Here is a 13,751-nt window from a genome sequence, read left to right as displayed (position 1 = left end):
TTCTCTTTGACCTACCTCCTAGAGTAATGGAAATAACAACAAAACAAACAAATGGAACCTAATGAAACTTAAAAGCGTTCGCACAGCAAGGGAAACAATAGACAAGATTAAAAGACAACCCTCAAGATGAGAGAAGGAAATGGCAATCCACTCCAGTATTCTTGTCTGGGAAATCCCACGGACAGAAGGGCCTGGCAGGCTATGCTCAATGGGGTCACCAAGATTCGGACACGACTGAGCACTAGAGAACTCAGAATGGGAGAAAATAACGGTATATGAGACAACTGACAAAGGATTAATCTCCAAAATATATAAGCAGCTCATACAATGCAATATCAGGAAAAAAAACCCAAAAACTCCAGCCCAATCAAAAACAGGCTGAAGACCTTAACAGACATTTCTCCAGAGACATACAGATGGCCAATAAACACGTGAAGACACTGAGTATCACTAATTACTAGAGAAATGCAAATCAAAACTACAATGATGTGTTACCTCACACCAACCAGAATGGCCATCATCCAAAAATCCGCAAACAGTAAATGCTAGAAAGGATGTGCAAGAAAAGGGAACCCTCTTGCACTGCTGATGGGAAAGTAAATTGATACAGCCACTATATGAAACAGTATGGGAGATTTCATATTGACGTATGGAGAACAGCATAGAAATTTATTTAAAAAACTAGGAATAAAACTACCATATGACCCAGCAATCCCACTACAGGGCATATACTCTGAGAAAACCATAACTGAAAAAGACACATGTACCCCAAAGTTCATAGCACCACTATTTATAATAGGCAGGGCACAGAAGCCACCGAGATGTCCACGGACAGATAAATGGATAAAGAACTTGTGGTACAAATACACAACGGAATATTACTCAGCTACAAAAAGGAAACAAGTTTGAGTCAGTTTTAGTGAGATGGATGAACCTAGAGCCTGTTATACGGAGTGAAGTCAGAAAGAGAAAAAAAAAATCTAAAAAATCGTATATTAACACATACACATGGAATCTAGAAAAATGGTATTGACGAACCTACTGGCAGGGAAGAGCGGAGATGCAGATAAAGATAATTGACTTGCAGACAAAGTGGGGAAGGAGAGAGCTAAACAAATGGAGAAAGCAGCTCAGACACATACACGCTACCATGTTTAAAATAGGTATCTGGTGAGAAGCTGTTATATAACACAGGTAACCCAGCTAACGGTCTGTGATAATCTAGTGGGGTGGGATCAGGGGAGGGGAGGGAGGCTCAAAAGGGAGGAGGGATATGCACAATTATGGCTGATTAGTGTTGTACTACAGAAACCATCACAGCATCATAAAGCAATTTTCCTCCAACTAAAAAATAACTAAGAGGTGGGTGGAATGAAAATCTGTAGCAGACACTGGTGATATGGAACTGGAATAAACTGGTATAGAGTCAGCCCTCAGTATCCTAGGGGGAGTGGTTCCAGGACCTCTTCAGATACCAAAATGCAGAGGTGCTAAAGTCCCTTACATAAAATGTATTTCCACACAGTCTACACACATCCTCTCATATACCTTAAATCATCTCGAAAGTGAAAGTCGCTCAGACGTGTCTGACTCTTTCTGACCCCATGGACTATACAGTCAATGGAATTCTCCAGGCCAGAACACTGGAGTGGGTAGCCTTTCCCTTCTCCAGGGGATCTTCCCAACCCAGGGATCGAACCCAGGTCTTTCGCATTGCAGGCAGACTCTTTACCAACTGAGCCACAAGGGAAGCCTATTAGACTGCTGCTGCTGCTAAGTCACTTCAGTTGTGTCCGACTCTGTGCGACCCCATGGATGGCAGCCCACCAGGCTCTGCCGTCCCTGGGATTCTCCAGGCAAGAACACTGGAGTGGGTTGCCATTTCCTTCTCCAATACATGAAAGGGAAAAGTAAAAGTGAAGTCGCTACTTATACCTAATACAATGTAAATAGTATGTATACTGTTGTTGCTGCATGGTAAATTCAAATTTTGCTTTTTGGAAATTTCTGGAATATTTTTTTCAAATATTTTTTATTTGCAGTTGGTTGAATTCAAGGATATATAACCTACAGACACGAAGGGCTGACTGTATGTGAATATGTGGATTTTCTAGTGGCTGACTTGAATTGGTGAGGAAAGACAAGATCTTTGAGAGCTGTGATGAGGAGGAAGAGGGAGGAGGACCCAGGTCTGGTTATGGACCCCACAGCTGGAGCAGCAGTTTGGTTCTGGGGCTAAAACAGATTCAGAGCCGTACTGCCCAGGGCTGCCTCAGACACATCCTCACTGTCACTTATGAGCCGTGAGATCTCAGGCAAGCTATTCAAACCTCTCTGAACCTCAGTTTTCCCATTTGAAAAATGGGGGTGATAATGTCATCTACCTTGTTGGTTTGTTGTAAGAATTAATGAGCTAACATATGTAAACTATGAAATGTGTAAACAGGAATACATAAACAGAAACACTACCTGGTAACATGGTAAAAATTATATATGTGCTTGCTTTTATTACAAATGTTGTTATTGATGGTTGAGAAGAAAGGAAGGTAATGAAAGGAAATATCTGTGACAGACTGGGGAAATACATTACAATATGGTAGTATGTGATATTGATGTGGATTATCATTTATACAGATGTGAATTGCTCAATAAAAAAGGCTAAAAAGATAGAGGAGTAAACACCAATTTTTAAGGAGACCAGATATTGCGTCCCTTTAAAAGCTGGCCTTTAAGAAATGAATTTCCCTCCATTACTGACTGAGAACATTTGCTGAAACATTTTGTCATTTCACTGATTGTTCTTTGTGTATCTCCACCTCTGCCTACCCACCTCCAACATTGTGCAATCTAATTTTTTGCCAATTTACATGTCAGTCTGACCTTCTCAATTGTAAGCTGAGAATGAGCATCTTGGCATCTTATATACCTAGTCCAGCATTTGGCACATACAGTTATCCAATACATGTGGAACAAATTACTTTATGGGAAAAAAAACAGATGCATCATAAAAACTTGTAGGTATATCCCTTCCTTAGGTAAGTCTTCCCTTCTGAAAACACAATCTAGCTTCCTGCTCTGGAGGAGCCCTCAGGAGAGATGATGGGAGATGCCCCTTCCTCTCACCTTAGAGAAGGAAATGGCAACCCACTCCAGTATCCTTGCCTGGAGAATCCTATAGACAGAGGAGTCTGATGGGCTACAGTCCATGGGGTCGCAAAGAGTCAGACACCACTGCATGCATGCTGAGACTCCAGACCTGACTGACAAATGACTCTGCTTTCATTTGAATAAGCAAGGATCCCAGGAGAGGTGGCACCACAGGCCCTGCCTCAGACCTGCCAGGAAAACAGTCATATCATATCCCTAATGAGGGGCAAAATGAGAATGACTGGTGAGCAGCAGCCCTGGTGACAAATTATAGTTTTACTAATAGTTTATGATTTTCAACTTGTGATGTTTAGACTGTGTCCCTATAGACTGAATGTTTCTGTTCCCCTAAAATTCATATATTTAAAGCCCAAACCCCTCAGTGGTATTTGCAGGTGAAACTGTTGGGAGGTAATTAGGTTTAGATGAGGTCATGAGGGGAGGGCCCTCACGATGACATTAGTATCCTTATAAGAAGAGGACGAGACACCGGAGCTCTCTCTCCACATGTGAAGACACAGTGGAGCAGGCCATCTGGAAGCCAGGAAAAGAACTCTCACCAGAACCTAACCATGTGGCACTCCGATCTGGGACTTCTCAGCCTCCAGAGATGTGAGAAATAAATATAAGCAGTTTCAGCCACCTGGCCTGTGGTATTTTACAGCAGTCCAAAGTGACTAAGACATTCACACAAACTTTTTCCCCTTGAAAAAATAATGTGAAAGTCACTCATATACTTGATTATGAGAACAAGTAGTGTTCCAAACCCTGGTTACAAATGATACTCTCAAAAATATGGCCAATACTGATTTTTTGCAGATGCACCCAGTGCTGGGATACACTTCAGATGCATTATTTATTTGTCACAACCACCCTATGAGGCTGGTACTATTACCATCTGCTTTTATTTTTTTCTTAAACAGGGAAGGACATGGAGCTGACGGAAATGAATTCATTTGGCCAAGGTCACAAAGCAGTAAGTGGAGCAGCTGGGATTGAAATCTCAGAGAGCCTTTAACTTAGCTATGGTGCTTTAAAAAAACATCAAGGTATGTGCATCCATAGAACCTCCAAGGTAGACGTCAGCAACTGATGGCAAACTGATTGGAGAGGCCACGTGAGCAGATTTTTTTTGTTTGTTTTTTAACACAAAGAGGTGCAGTAACTACTCATAAGGCCCTCCTGGTGCTGCTGGCTGTTGCATGTAGGTGTTGTGGGGTGAACACAGGCCATTCCTCTGCTTCCTCCTCACTCCAGGAGTGAGGAGCCCTCCTTCCCTCTGTCCTCAGCATGTTGGCAGGGAAGGTTTCACTGCGGCCAGCTCACGTCCCAGGCAGGAAAGAATCAGGCACCGCTCATTTTCAATTTATAACTCTTCAATAATTGAGGGCACCAGGAATTAAAGAAAATCCACTAGGATTAATCCAACTGGCTTTCCCAGAAATAGAATGTATCTGCAGAATCTGTTTCTGTAATATCTCATTAATTTTTCAATGTTCCCAATATGCTCGACACTGACTGCAAACTGGGGCATACACTTGTGCAAGTTTTCTCCATCAAGTGAGCTGTTTCCTACACTGTGTCAAGTTATAAATTTGGAGCTGTATGGCATCACGATATTAGGACTGCTTTGTTTTCTTGCAGAGCTCATTAACCACCGGCAATTAGCACTGTATCACTGCACAAAGTGGCATCATTTGGCAAGTTCTGTATCCACTACTACAAATGTGATGATATAATTTAAACTTTATGTGCTATCTGCTGTCACAAGAAGATAAAGTATGATGAAGAGGCTTTTCAGACATTCCTTCATTTCCCAGCTACTGGAGGCTTAATTAAAGCAAAAATGACAATTGCTCAATACTCACCACTCCTCTCTTGGAGAAAGGCCATCTTGGCTTTTTGGATTCTGGTGGGTGAAGAAATTAGAGAAGATATGTTAGTACTTTGAGGAACTAGTGACAGATCAAGGCAGTGCTTTACAAAACCTGCTTTTCCAAAGGAGCCAAAAGAATTTTTCCTGCTTTAATTCTCTTTCTCTTGAGAACGCACAGAATGAATATTTATATTTATGCAGCTGAGTGAATGAAACAGTGCTGCAACGGAAAGCCTGGTGTTCTATTCTACCTTCTGGTGATACTGTCCTGTTTCAGCCTCTTTTCCCCCTACCGTTCAAGGAGAAAGCTATAAAATGCAATAAAACGCTGCATAATTAATTTTATAGGACTTTGGGGCTGAAAGGGCTGCATTTTAACACTGGAAACCACCCTACTACATAATCCCCGGGTGTGGATGAATGCAGACTCCTGAAATAGGGGGACATCAACATATCACCAATCTTTAGATCAGGGGCTTACTGTCTCTACTGGACATCATCCACATAGTTCTTAGGAGTTGCCTCAAATTGAGAAGTCATTCAGTAATACATTCTTTTGATGATCAGGAAGTAAAGAGATTCGATTGTGGATTCTTGATTTTTATGTCATTTTCATTAATTTTTAATGCAACCCAGAAAAATCTGGGAGTCATCTCTCAAGTTTAGGTGAGATGTTCTGATAATTCCACACACAAAATGGATGTCTTAAAGATTTGTCTCTGTTTCTATAATTCATCAGGAGATTCTGCATAATATTAATACTTCCATCAGATGAAAGCATTTACCAAAAGAGCGTGCTTGAGGGACTTTTTCCACTGGAACCCTGGAATCCAACCAATTATTTTGCTCATTCTGACCACCTTATTGATCTTTTTAAAGGGGAGATTAGGTGGAACCTCCCTTAGAAACAAATCTGCTTTACCACTCTCAGCCTTCAAACGTCTGGTGGTAAATTATGATGTCCAAATTGAACTGCGATAATTGGGGTCTCCAGAGAAGCACCACGTGAGACCACGGTTTGGGAACATGAGGACTCTATTCTGAACTCCTAGAGATGAGGGCATGGAGGGATATGGTGAAGAATGCTGCATATCTTTCATTACGTGGCATCTACTGTGACGCCAGGCACACCCGCCTAGCAAAGAACAGAGAGTATCACGCAGCAGTTGTGACCTTGTTCCTCAGCATAGTGGATCTCAACCTTCAGCTGGCAAAAGAATCATCTGGGGGGCTTATTAAAAAACGTACTGCTGGGCCCCATTCCCAGAGTTTCTAGTTCAGAAGGTCTGGCAGGGGACCCCCGAATTTTTCAGACAATGCTGAAGCTCTTCATCTGGTAAGTACCGCTTCAGCTGTTACCAGTTTAGAGCATTTGCAAAGCATTACAGAACATGGTCTAACTCCTAAGGCTACACTGTGGTTAGAACTAGCTTTAATGTCAAGGGGCCTGGCCTTGAGTCCCTTGAGTCCACTGACTCCCTTTTTGTGTGTTCATTTGGGTGACTGTATCCTATGAGACAGATGGTCACTTGGATTGTTGTGTCATCTAAGACAGTAGATGTGAAAGGGTTCTATAAAGATTGAAGGGCTATACGAATGCTATTTATACTTTATTCACTTATGGCTGAGTTCCACACACAAGACTATGGCTGCCTGTACAACAGGTGGTTGGTGCAGGCTGGTGGAGAGCATTCAGTCAAGAGTCTGAATCCCATTTCTCTGACACAGACCAGCAGGCACCACCTTTCCTTTCTGGGTCTTGCTAGGCACACATGGGAATGAGGAAAGAGCTGGCTTGTTCCCCAAGTATGCTGCCACAGGTGGCCCTGGCTCCAGGGGAATGCCTTGGAGGTGAGCCTTTGGGACTCACCCCATTTTCAAGCACTGAAACTCCATCTAGATCTGTTTTGTAGACTGGATTTCCAAGGAAGTATTCTTCTGTAAAAAAGGGCTCTGCTAGGAACAAAGCCAGTTTAAAAACTACCAGGGTGAATGATAATCTTCAAGTCTCCTTTTAGCTCTGAATGGCTACCATCAGGACCATGGGAGTGTGTCCTGAACACTGCAACTGTTCTTTTTTCCCACAACTGACTTCAAAATGCAGAAGATTCACCCTAAGGCCGCCTCTCTCTAATCTGCTCTAACAGTAATCTGCTGTCACCAGGTCCCTTGTCTCCACAAAGGACCACCCTCGCTGGAGACACTGGCGTGAGGCTGACAGCCAGGAGCAGGGGGTGGATTTCAGCAATGGTAGGGATGCTGCCCACCAGCCCAGAGAGAGCATCCTGCTCCACATCACTTGGTGTACCTGTTCCAGGTCCTGGACATGGTGTATATTGTTTGACAAGAGGACCTTTTGAGGAAGGTCCATAACTTATCCATCTCTAAGTGGGATGCCCAATTCAGCTGGTTCCCATAATTCACGGCTGATGCTTGTCCTAGCTGGTGAGATATCTAACTTGTTAGTGCCCATGTTCTCGTAGTCATTAAATATTCTGTAAATATCCTCTGCTTATTGCAACATCCATCCCATAGCAGGCATGTAATAAAAGTTGAACGGACAGGACCTGAATTCAGCAGCAGAAGTGGATGGCACAGGTAGTCCACAGCTCCAGCTGACACCAGAAGGTCCCCAGGGAACACCTCAAGGCCAGGTAAGTTGAGCACCACAGAACTCCTCCTGTGCTCATAGAATCTGTGTTCAGGAGATGGAAGGAGAGTGCTTATAGCTGACATGCAGGGAGGGGTATCACTCAAACCACCCCTGGGTACTCAGAAGTGACTGCTGGCAGCTCGATTAATGCTGGCTTTCTTAGGAGGCCACTCCCGGCATGGAGGGCTGTGATGACCCACACCGCCCATGTCTGACACCTTTCTGAGCCTTACTGACTGTTTATGGTTTTTGACTAATCCAAAGCAGAAGAGTTTACCTGGAAGTGTTAACACAAACATACCAGATGTGTTCTGACTCAGGAGGACACTAGGAGAAAGGCTTTAAACACAAGAGTCTTTGCAAGTTACTCACACGGCCTCAGAGGGACCAGGACGCATGTGTATGGCCACCACACACACCCCTAGGTATCGGAGGCTGTTGTTTAAAGGCAACACTTTTATTTTTCCCAGGGAAAAAATGGCACTGCTGTTGGAAAAGCTTAGCCGACAGGCCCATCTACCTTCTCCTTTCTTCTACCCTATTTCACAAAACTTCCTGTCAGACGTGCGCCAAGTGGTTGACATCAAGACACAGTGCGGAGTAGCTGCAAAACCACTAGGCATGTGATCAGTGATTTCTAAGGAACAAAATGAGTAAGGAATGACAGCATTCAATTGTTGGGATTTTCACAGTTTTCCCATCAAAGCTGTTCAGATATTCCTTTAGTCTATTCTGAGGATGAGGGAATGCAATTCCCTCTACTTACCAACCTATGTAATCTCTAAATTCCCTTTTTAATCAAATAGCTTAGCATATCATTTACCTTATATACAGAGGAATTTTGTCTCCAACAAAAAGTATAGCTATGAATTTGCCTTGAAAGTTTGGAGTCTGGGTCTGTCATATTCCTTTGGATATTATGATTTGGGTCATTGCTGTGTAGCTTTCCTCCTCCAACAAAGAGGCCGTGCCTGGAGCCCCTTGAGGTTCCCTAGGCCAGTCCTTCCTCTGATCCTTCCACTTTCCCACCTGCCTACAGCGTGAGTCCTCCATGCCTTGTAGCCAAGTGCCATGCTGCTGACTTTTTGCAGGATTGACGCCCTTTCTGCCTGTACTTTCATCTTGTCTCATAACTGAATATTCTTGGCTCTCATGCCCTTCTTCCTATCAATATATCTGCTGCTGGGGTTCTGTTCATGCCCTATCAGGCCTAACATGCTGTTGACCAAAACCTGGTATTAGAATAGCTGGTGGAATTTATTTTATTACCCATCCCCAAGTCCTAACTCTTGGCTTCTGATCCAGTAGGTCTGAAGGTGGACCTCTGCATCTGCAGTTTTACCCAGCTCCCTAGATACTCAGAGTTGGAGAACAACTGATTATGAGAATACAAGTACCCTGATATAGGTCTTTCCTATCTTTAAAATATATTTCAAATCCTCAGCCTTTTGCTAAAAATATTTTAAATCATTTTACGTACAAACAGTAGGACAAGTTGTATGGGCATGTATAATTAGTGAATAACCCATGTCTCATAAATTCCTACAAAATCTATGAGGTAAGAATGCCTCAGACTCTGCAGGCAGATGACAAAGGCATAAAAGAAAGTTAACTGTCAGCTATAAAAACCTGCTTCCTCTAAGAAGTCTCCCCTGATGCTCAAAGAAATATTTCTTCATATTTGTGTGCTGTCTGGCATCCCCGAGACCAGGTCCTCAACGGCTTCCATCTGTATTAACACAGTTGTCTCATCACTTTTATCTTCACCTTCTGCTCCATCATTTTGGTCCCATCCCACACCCAGTCACTAAATATAAGCTATCAAAAATATAAGTCTGGCCCTAGTCCCTCCTAGCTTCAGATAAAAATGTTTTTAAAGCATCCATACAAGCCTTCCATGAATTGGCCCAGTAACCGTCCTAATACTTTTTACTTTGCCATTTATTCTCTGGGAATGGATTGTAATTTCCCACACAAAATGTTTCACATGTCAATGACTTAACTGGGAATGCTTTGTACTCTCTCTGCCCTCTCCAAACCTGTCTAACTCCTATTCATCTCATGAGATTTAGGGCCATGGATTACCTAAGGAACTTGAAAGGAAATTGGATAAAATCAGGCTCAGATTTATTCAATTAGCTGCATTTCCTAGGGTTTAAAAATTTATTTTGACTGGCCTCTCTCTGTTCCTTTTTTTAAATGGAAAATTTTAGAACAATGTTGCAGAACTGCTAGCTATCAAGCCAATGTGCATGCCCTCGTCAAAACACTGCTTGTCAGGGGTGCCATGTGCCGAGTTAATGCACTGACAAGCCCTGAGTCCCTTGCAGCTAGCAGAGGCTATGTGACACAAATTTGGCCAACGAGATTTCAACTGAAGTTTCAGGTGTGGCTCTTAGGAAAATTTTTCAGAGGGGACAGAGGTGGCTATATTCGCCCTTTTCCCTTATGTTGTCATGAACGTGGCTTGATACCTGAAAGTGTACCAGTAATCCTGCAAATGGAACAGCAGAACAGGAGAAAAGGAGCCTGACAGCACTGGTTATGTTACAAGAGAATATCCTTTATTTGCTTATGTTGTTCTAGTTGGGTTCTGATATGCACACATCTCCTCATCCTGGACTTCCTTCTCCAAGAATTCTGTACTCTCATTTGACTTTCTCACCACCTATTTTTGATGAGGTTTTTAGAAAAATCACTAGATCATTAGAGTTACAATTCTTCACAACTCTCCCATTTTTGTTATTTGCCAATCTAATGTCCATGATGGTTATGAGGATGGAGGGGTCTGAGTTAAGTGGAAGCTGGAAAACTTACAGTAATTTGAGTGAGAAATACAATTCTAGTTTCTTCATTTTGCAAACAGAACACTGGAACTGATATACAATGAATTCAGTTCAGTTCAGTTCAGTCGCTCAGTCGTGTCCGACTCTTTGCGACCCCATGAATCACAGCACGCCAGGCCTCCCTGTCCATCACCAACTCCTGGAGTTCACTCAAACCCACCCCCATCGAGTCGGTGATGCCATCCAGCCATCTCATTCTCTGTCGTCCCCTTCTCCTCCTGCCCCCAATCCTTCCCAGCATCAGAGTCTTTTCCAGTGAGTCAACTCTTCGCATGAGGTGGCCAAAGTATTGCAGTTTCAGCTTTAGCATCAGTCCTTCCAATGAACACCCAGGACTGATCTCCTTTAGAATGGACTGGTTGGATCTCCTTGCAGTCCAAGGGACTCTCAAGAGTCTTCTCCAACACCACAGTTCAAAAGCATCAATTCTTCGGCGATCAGCTTTCTTCACAGTCCAACTCTCACATCCATACATGACCACTGGAAAAACCATAGCCTTGACAAGATGGACCTTGGTTGGCAAAGTAATGTCTCTGCTTTTCAATATACTATCTAGGTTGGTCATAACTTTCCTTCCAAGGAGTAAGTGTCTTTTAATTTCCTGGCTGCAATCAGCATTGGCAGTGATTTTGGAGCCCCCCAAAAAATAAAGTCTGACACTGTTTCCACTGTTTTACAATCTATTTCCCATGAAGTGATGGGACCTGATGCCACGATCTTAGTTTTCTGAATGCTGAGCTTCAAGCAAACTTTTTCACTCTCCTCTTTCACTATCATCGAGAAGCTTTTTAGTTCCTCTTCACTTTCTGCCATAAGGGTGGTGTCATCTGCGTATCTGAGGTTATTGATATTTCTCCTGGCAATCTTGATTCCAGCTTGTGCTTCTTCCAGCCCAGTGTTCCTCTTGATGTACTCTGCATAGAAGTTAAACAAGCAGGGTGACAATATACAACCCTGACGTACCCCTTTTCCTATTTGGAACCAGTCTGTTGTTCCATGTCCATTTCTAACTGTTGCTTCCTGACCTGCATACAGGTTTCTCAAGAGGCAGGTCCGGTGGTCTGGTATTCCCATCTCTTTCAGAATTTTCCACAGTTTGCTGTGATCCACACAGTCAAAGGCTTTGGCATAGTCAATGAAGCAGAAATAGATGTTTTTCTGGGACTCTCTTGCTTTCTCCATGATCCAGCGGATGTTGGCAATTTGATCTCTGGTGCCTCTGCCTTTTCTAAAACCTGCTTGAACATCTGGAAGTTCACAGTTCACGTATTGCTGAAGCCTGGCTTGGAGAATTTTGAGCATGACTTTACTAGCGTGTGCGATGAGTGCAATTGTGCGGTAGTTTGAGCATTCTTTTGTATTGCCTTTCTTTGGGATTGGGATTGGGAGGAAGACTGACCTTTTCCAGTCCTGTGGCCACTGCTGAGTTTTCCAAATTTGCTGGCATATTGAATGATTTGAAAGCATCATCTTTCAGGATTTGAAATAGCTCAACTGGAACTCCATCACCTCCACTAGCTTTGTTCATAGTGATGCTTTCTAAGGCCCACTTGACTTCACATTCCAAGATGTCTGGCTCCAGGTCAGTGATCACACCAACGTGATTATCTTGGTTGTAAAGATCTTTTTTGCACAGTTCTTCTGTGTATTCTTGCCACTTCTTAATATCTTCTGCTTCTGTTAGGTCCATACCATTTCTGTCCTTTATCGAGCCCATCTTTGCATGAAATGTTCCCTTGGTATCTCTAAATTTCTTGAAGAGATCTCTTGTTTTTCTTAATCTGTTGTTTTCCTCTATTTCTTTGCACTGATCGCTGAGGAAGGCTTTCTTATCTCTCCTTGCTGTTCTTTGGAACTCTGCACTCAGATGCTTATATCTTTCCTTTTCTCCTTTGCTTTTTGCTTCTCTTCTTTTCACAGCTATTTGTAAGGCCTCCTCAGACAGCCATTTTGCTTTTTTGCATTTCTTTTCCATGGGGATGGTCTTGGTCCCGGTCTCCTGTACAATGTCACGAACCTCCTTCCATAATTCATCAGGCACTCTACATAATGAATTAGCAGTACATAAATCCAGCCAGGAATTTTCACAGTGCTATCCAAAAGGTATTAGGTAGCATAAATCTCTAGGAGCCCCAAGAGGTCCCCCAAAAACAAGTATTAGAAGCTTCCCTGTAAACTTGATACTGTTCCTGATAAAGACCCTGGAAGCATATAATGAAGTTTGGTATTTATGGGGATAGAGGGGATTGGAAAAAATACAGTAATAGGAAATGTAAGCTACATAAACTTTGGGGGAAAAGTTTACTCTTTTAAGCTTAAACTCTAGATGGTATACAATCTGGTAAGTACAATGAATTTGGCATAAGATTCTATAAGCTATCTTTATGTTCCCTTGGGACTTTGACAGGCCATAATGAATGGTGGAATAGAAGAATCAGTCTTCCCCGGCCTCCTCCAAGCTGGCTTATGCATTTCTCTTCCATGCTTCTATAGTTCTCTAGAACAATGTCTAAGAATGTGGAGTCAAATTGCCTGGATTTTAATCTTAACTGAGTGACCTTGACTGAGGAAGTAATCTCTCTGGTCCTGACTGCCATTTGTGAAATGTAGACAATAATCACACGAACTTTTTGTGTGAAGATCAACCGATTAACATACAGTACTTAGATCCGTGACGGGAACTTAGTAAGCTGTCAGTAAATGTGATTATGTTGGCTGTCGAATATACTATAACATCGTGTTCTATTTCCGTGTCTGCTTATCCCACTAGAATCCCATCTGCTTCTATTTAAGAAACATGTCTTATCATTTGTGTCGGTGGGTGCTCCTTTCGTACTCAATCCATGGTCACTGAAGAACATGAATGAATAAAAGACTCTTCTGAGGTTGTCCTCCCTTGTGGAAAGTATCTTACTTTACAAGGTAGCTGTGCACGTTCATGTCTTATCCACTCCCCTCTTACCCTAAGTTCCTACCTCCTGGTCTAAATCCCTGTGCTCAGTAGGGATCAATAAATACTTCTTGACTAAATGAATAATAACCAAACCTGTGCACACTGAGTCAGCACTCTCCCTTTCTGACACAATCTTCTGCAGTAGGTGTTACTCCAGTAACAGCTAGCTGCTCACTGTTTAAACTTACCCTGCACATCACGCCTCCATGACTTGGCTCAGGTGGTTCCCATCTGCCTATCTCCACTTTGCCAGGCAAATACACTCATAGACATCTC

The 13,751-nt window shown here is 42.7% G+C and overlaps 1 protein-coding gene across 2 annotated transcripts in view; it reads right to left on the bottom strand.

Annotated features, from left to right (window-relative positions):
• PLEKHG7 (pleckstrin homology and RhoGEF domain containing G7) overlaps positions 1-13,751 on the bottom strand; it is a 90,304-nt gene that overhangs the window by 57,177 nt on the left and 19,376 nt on the right. For both annotated transcript variants that reach the window (XM_055396424.2, XM_055396425.2), the window contains exons 5-6: positions 7,591-7,718; positions 5,016-5,056 (exon numbers count right to left, since the gene is read on the bottom strand). In XM_055396424.2, coding sequence (XP_055252399.2) covers positions 5,016-5,056; positions 7,591-7,718 — 169 coding nt within the window. The remainder of the gene's footprint in view (positions 1-5,015; positions 5,057-7,590; positions 7,719-13,751) is intronic.

This window comes from Moschus berezovskii, chromosome 6 (genome assembly GCF_049115385.1).
Source record: "Moschus berezovskii isolate FMDL1 chromosome 6, NW_MosBer_1.0, whole genome shotgun sequence".
NCBI lineage: Eukaryota > Metazoa > Chordata > Mammalia > Artiodactyla > Moschidae > Moschus > Moschus berezovskii.
Note: the sequence above shows the minus strand (reverse complement) of the source record. Positions and strands in the feature narration are given on the sequence as shown.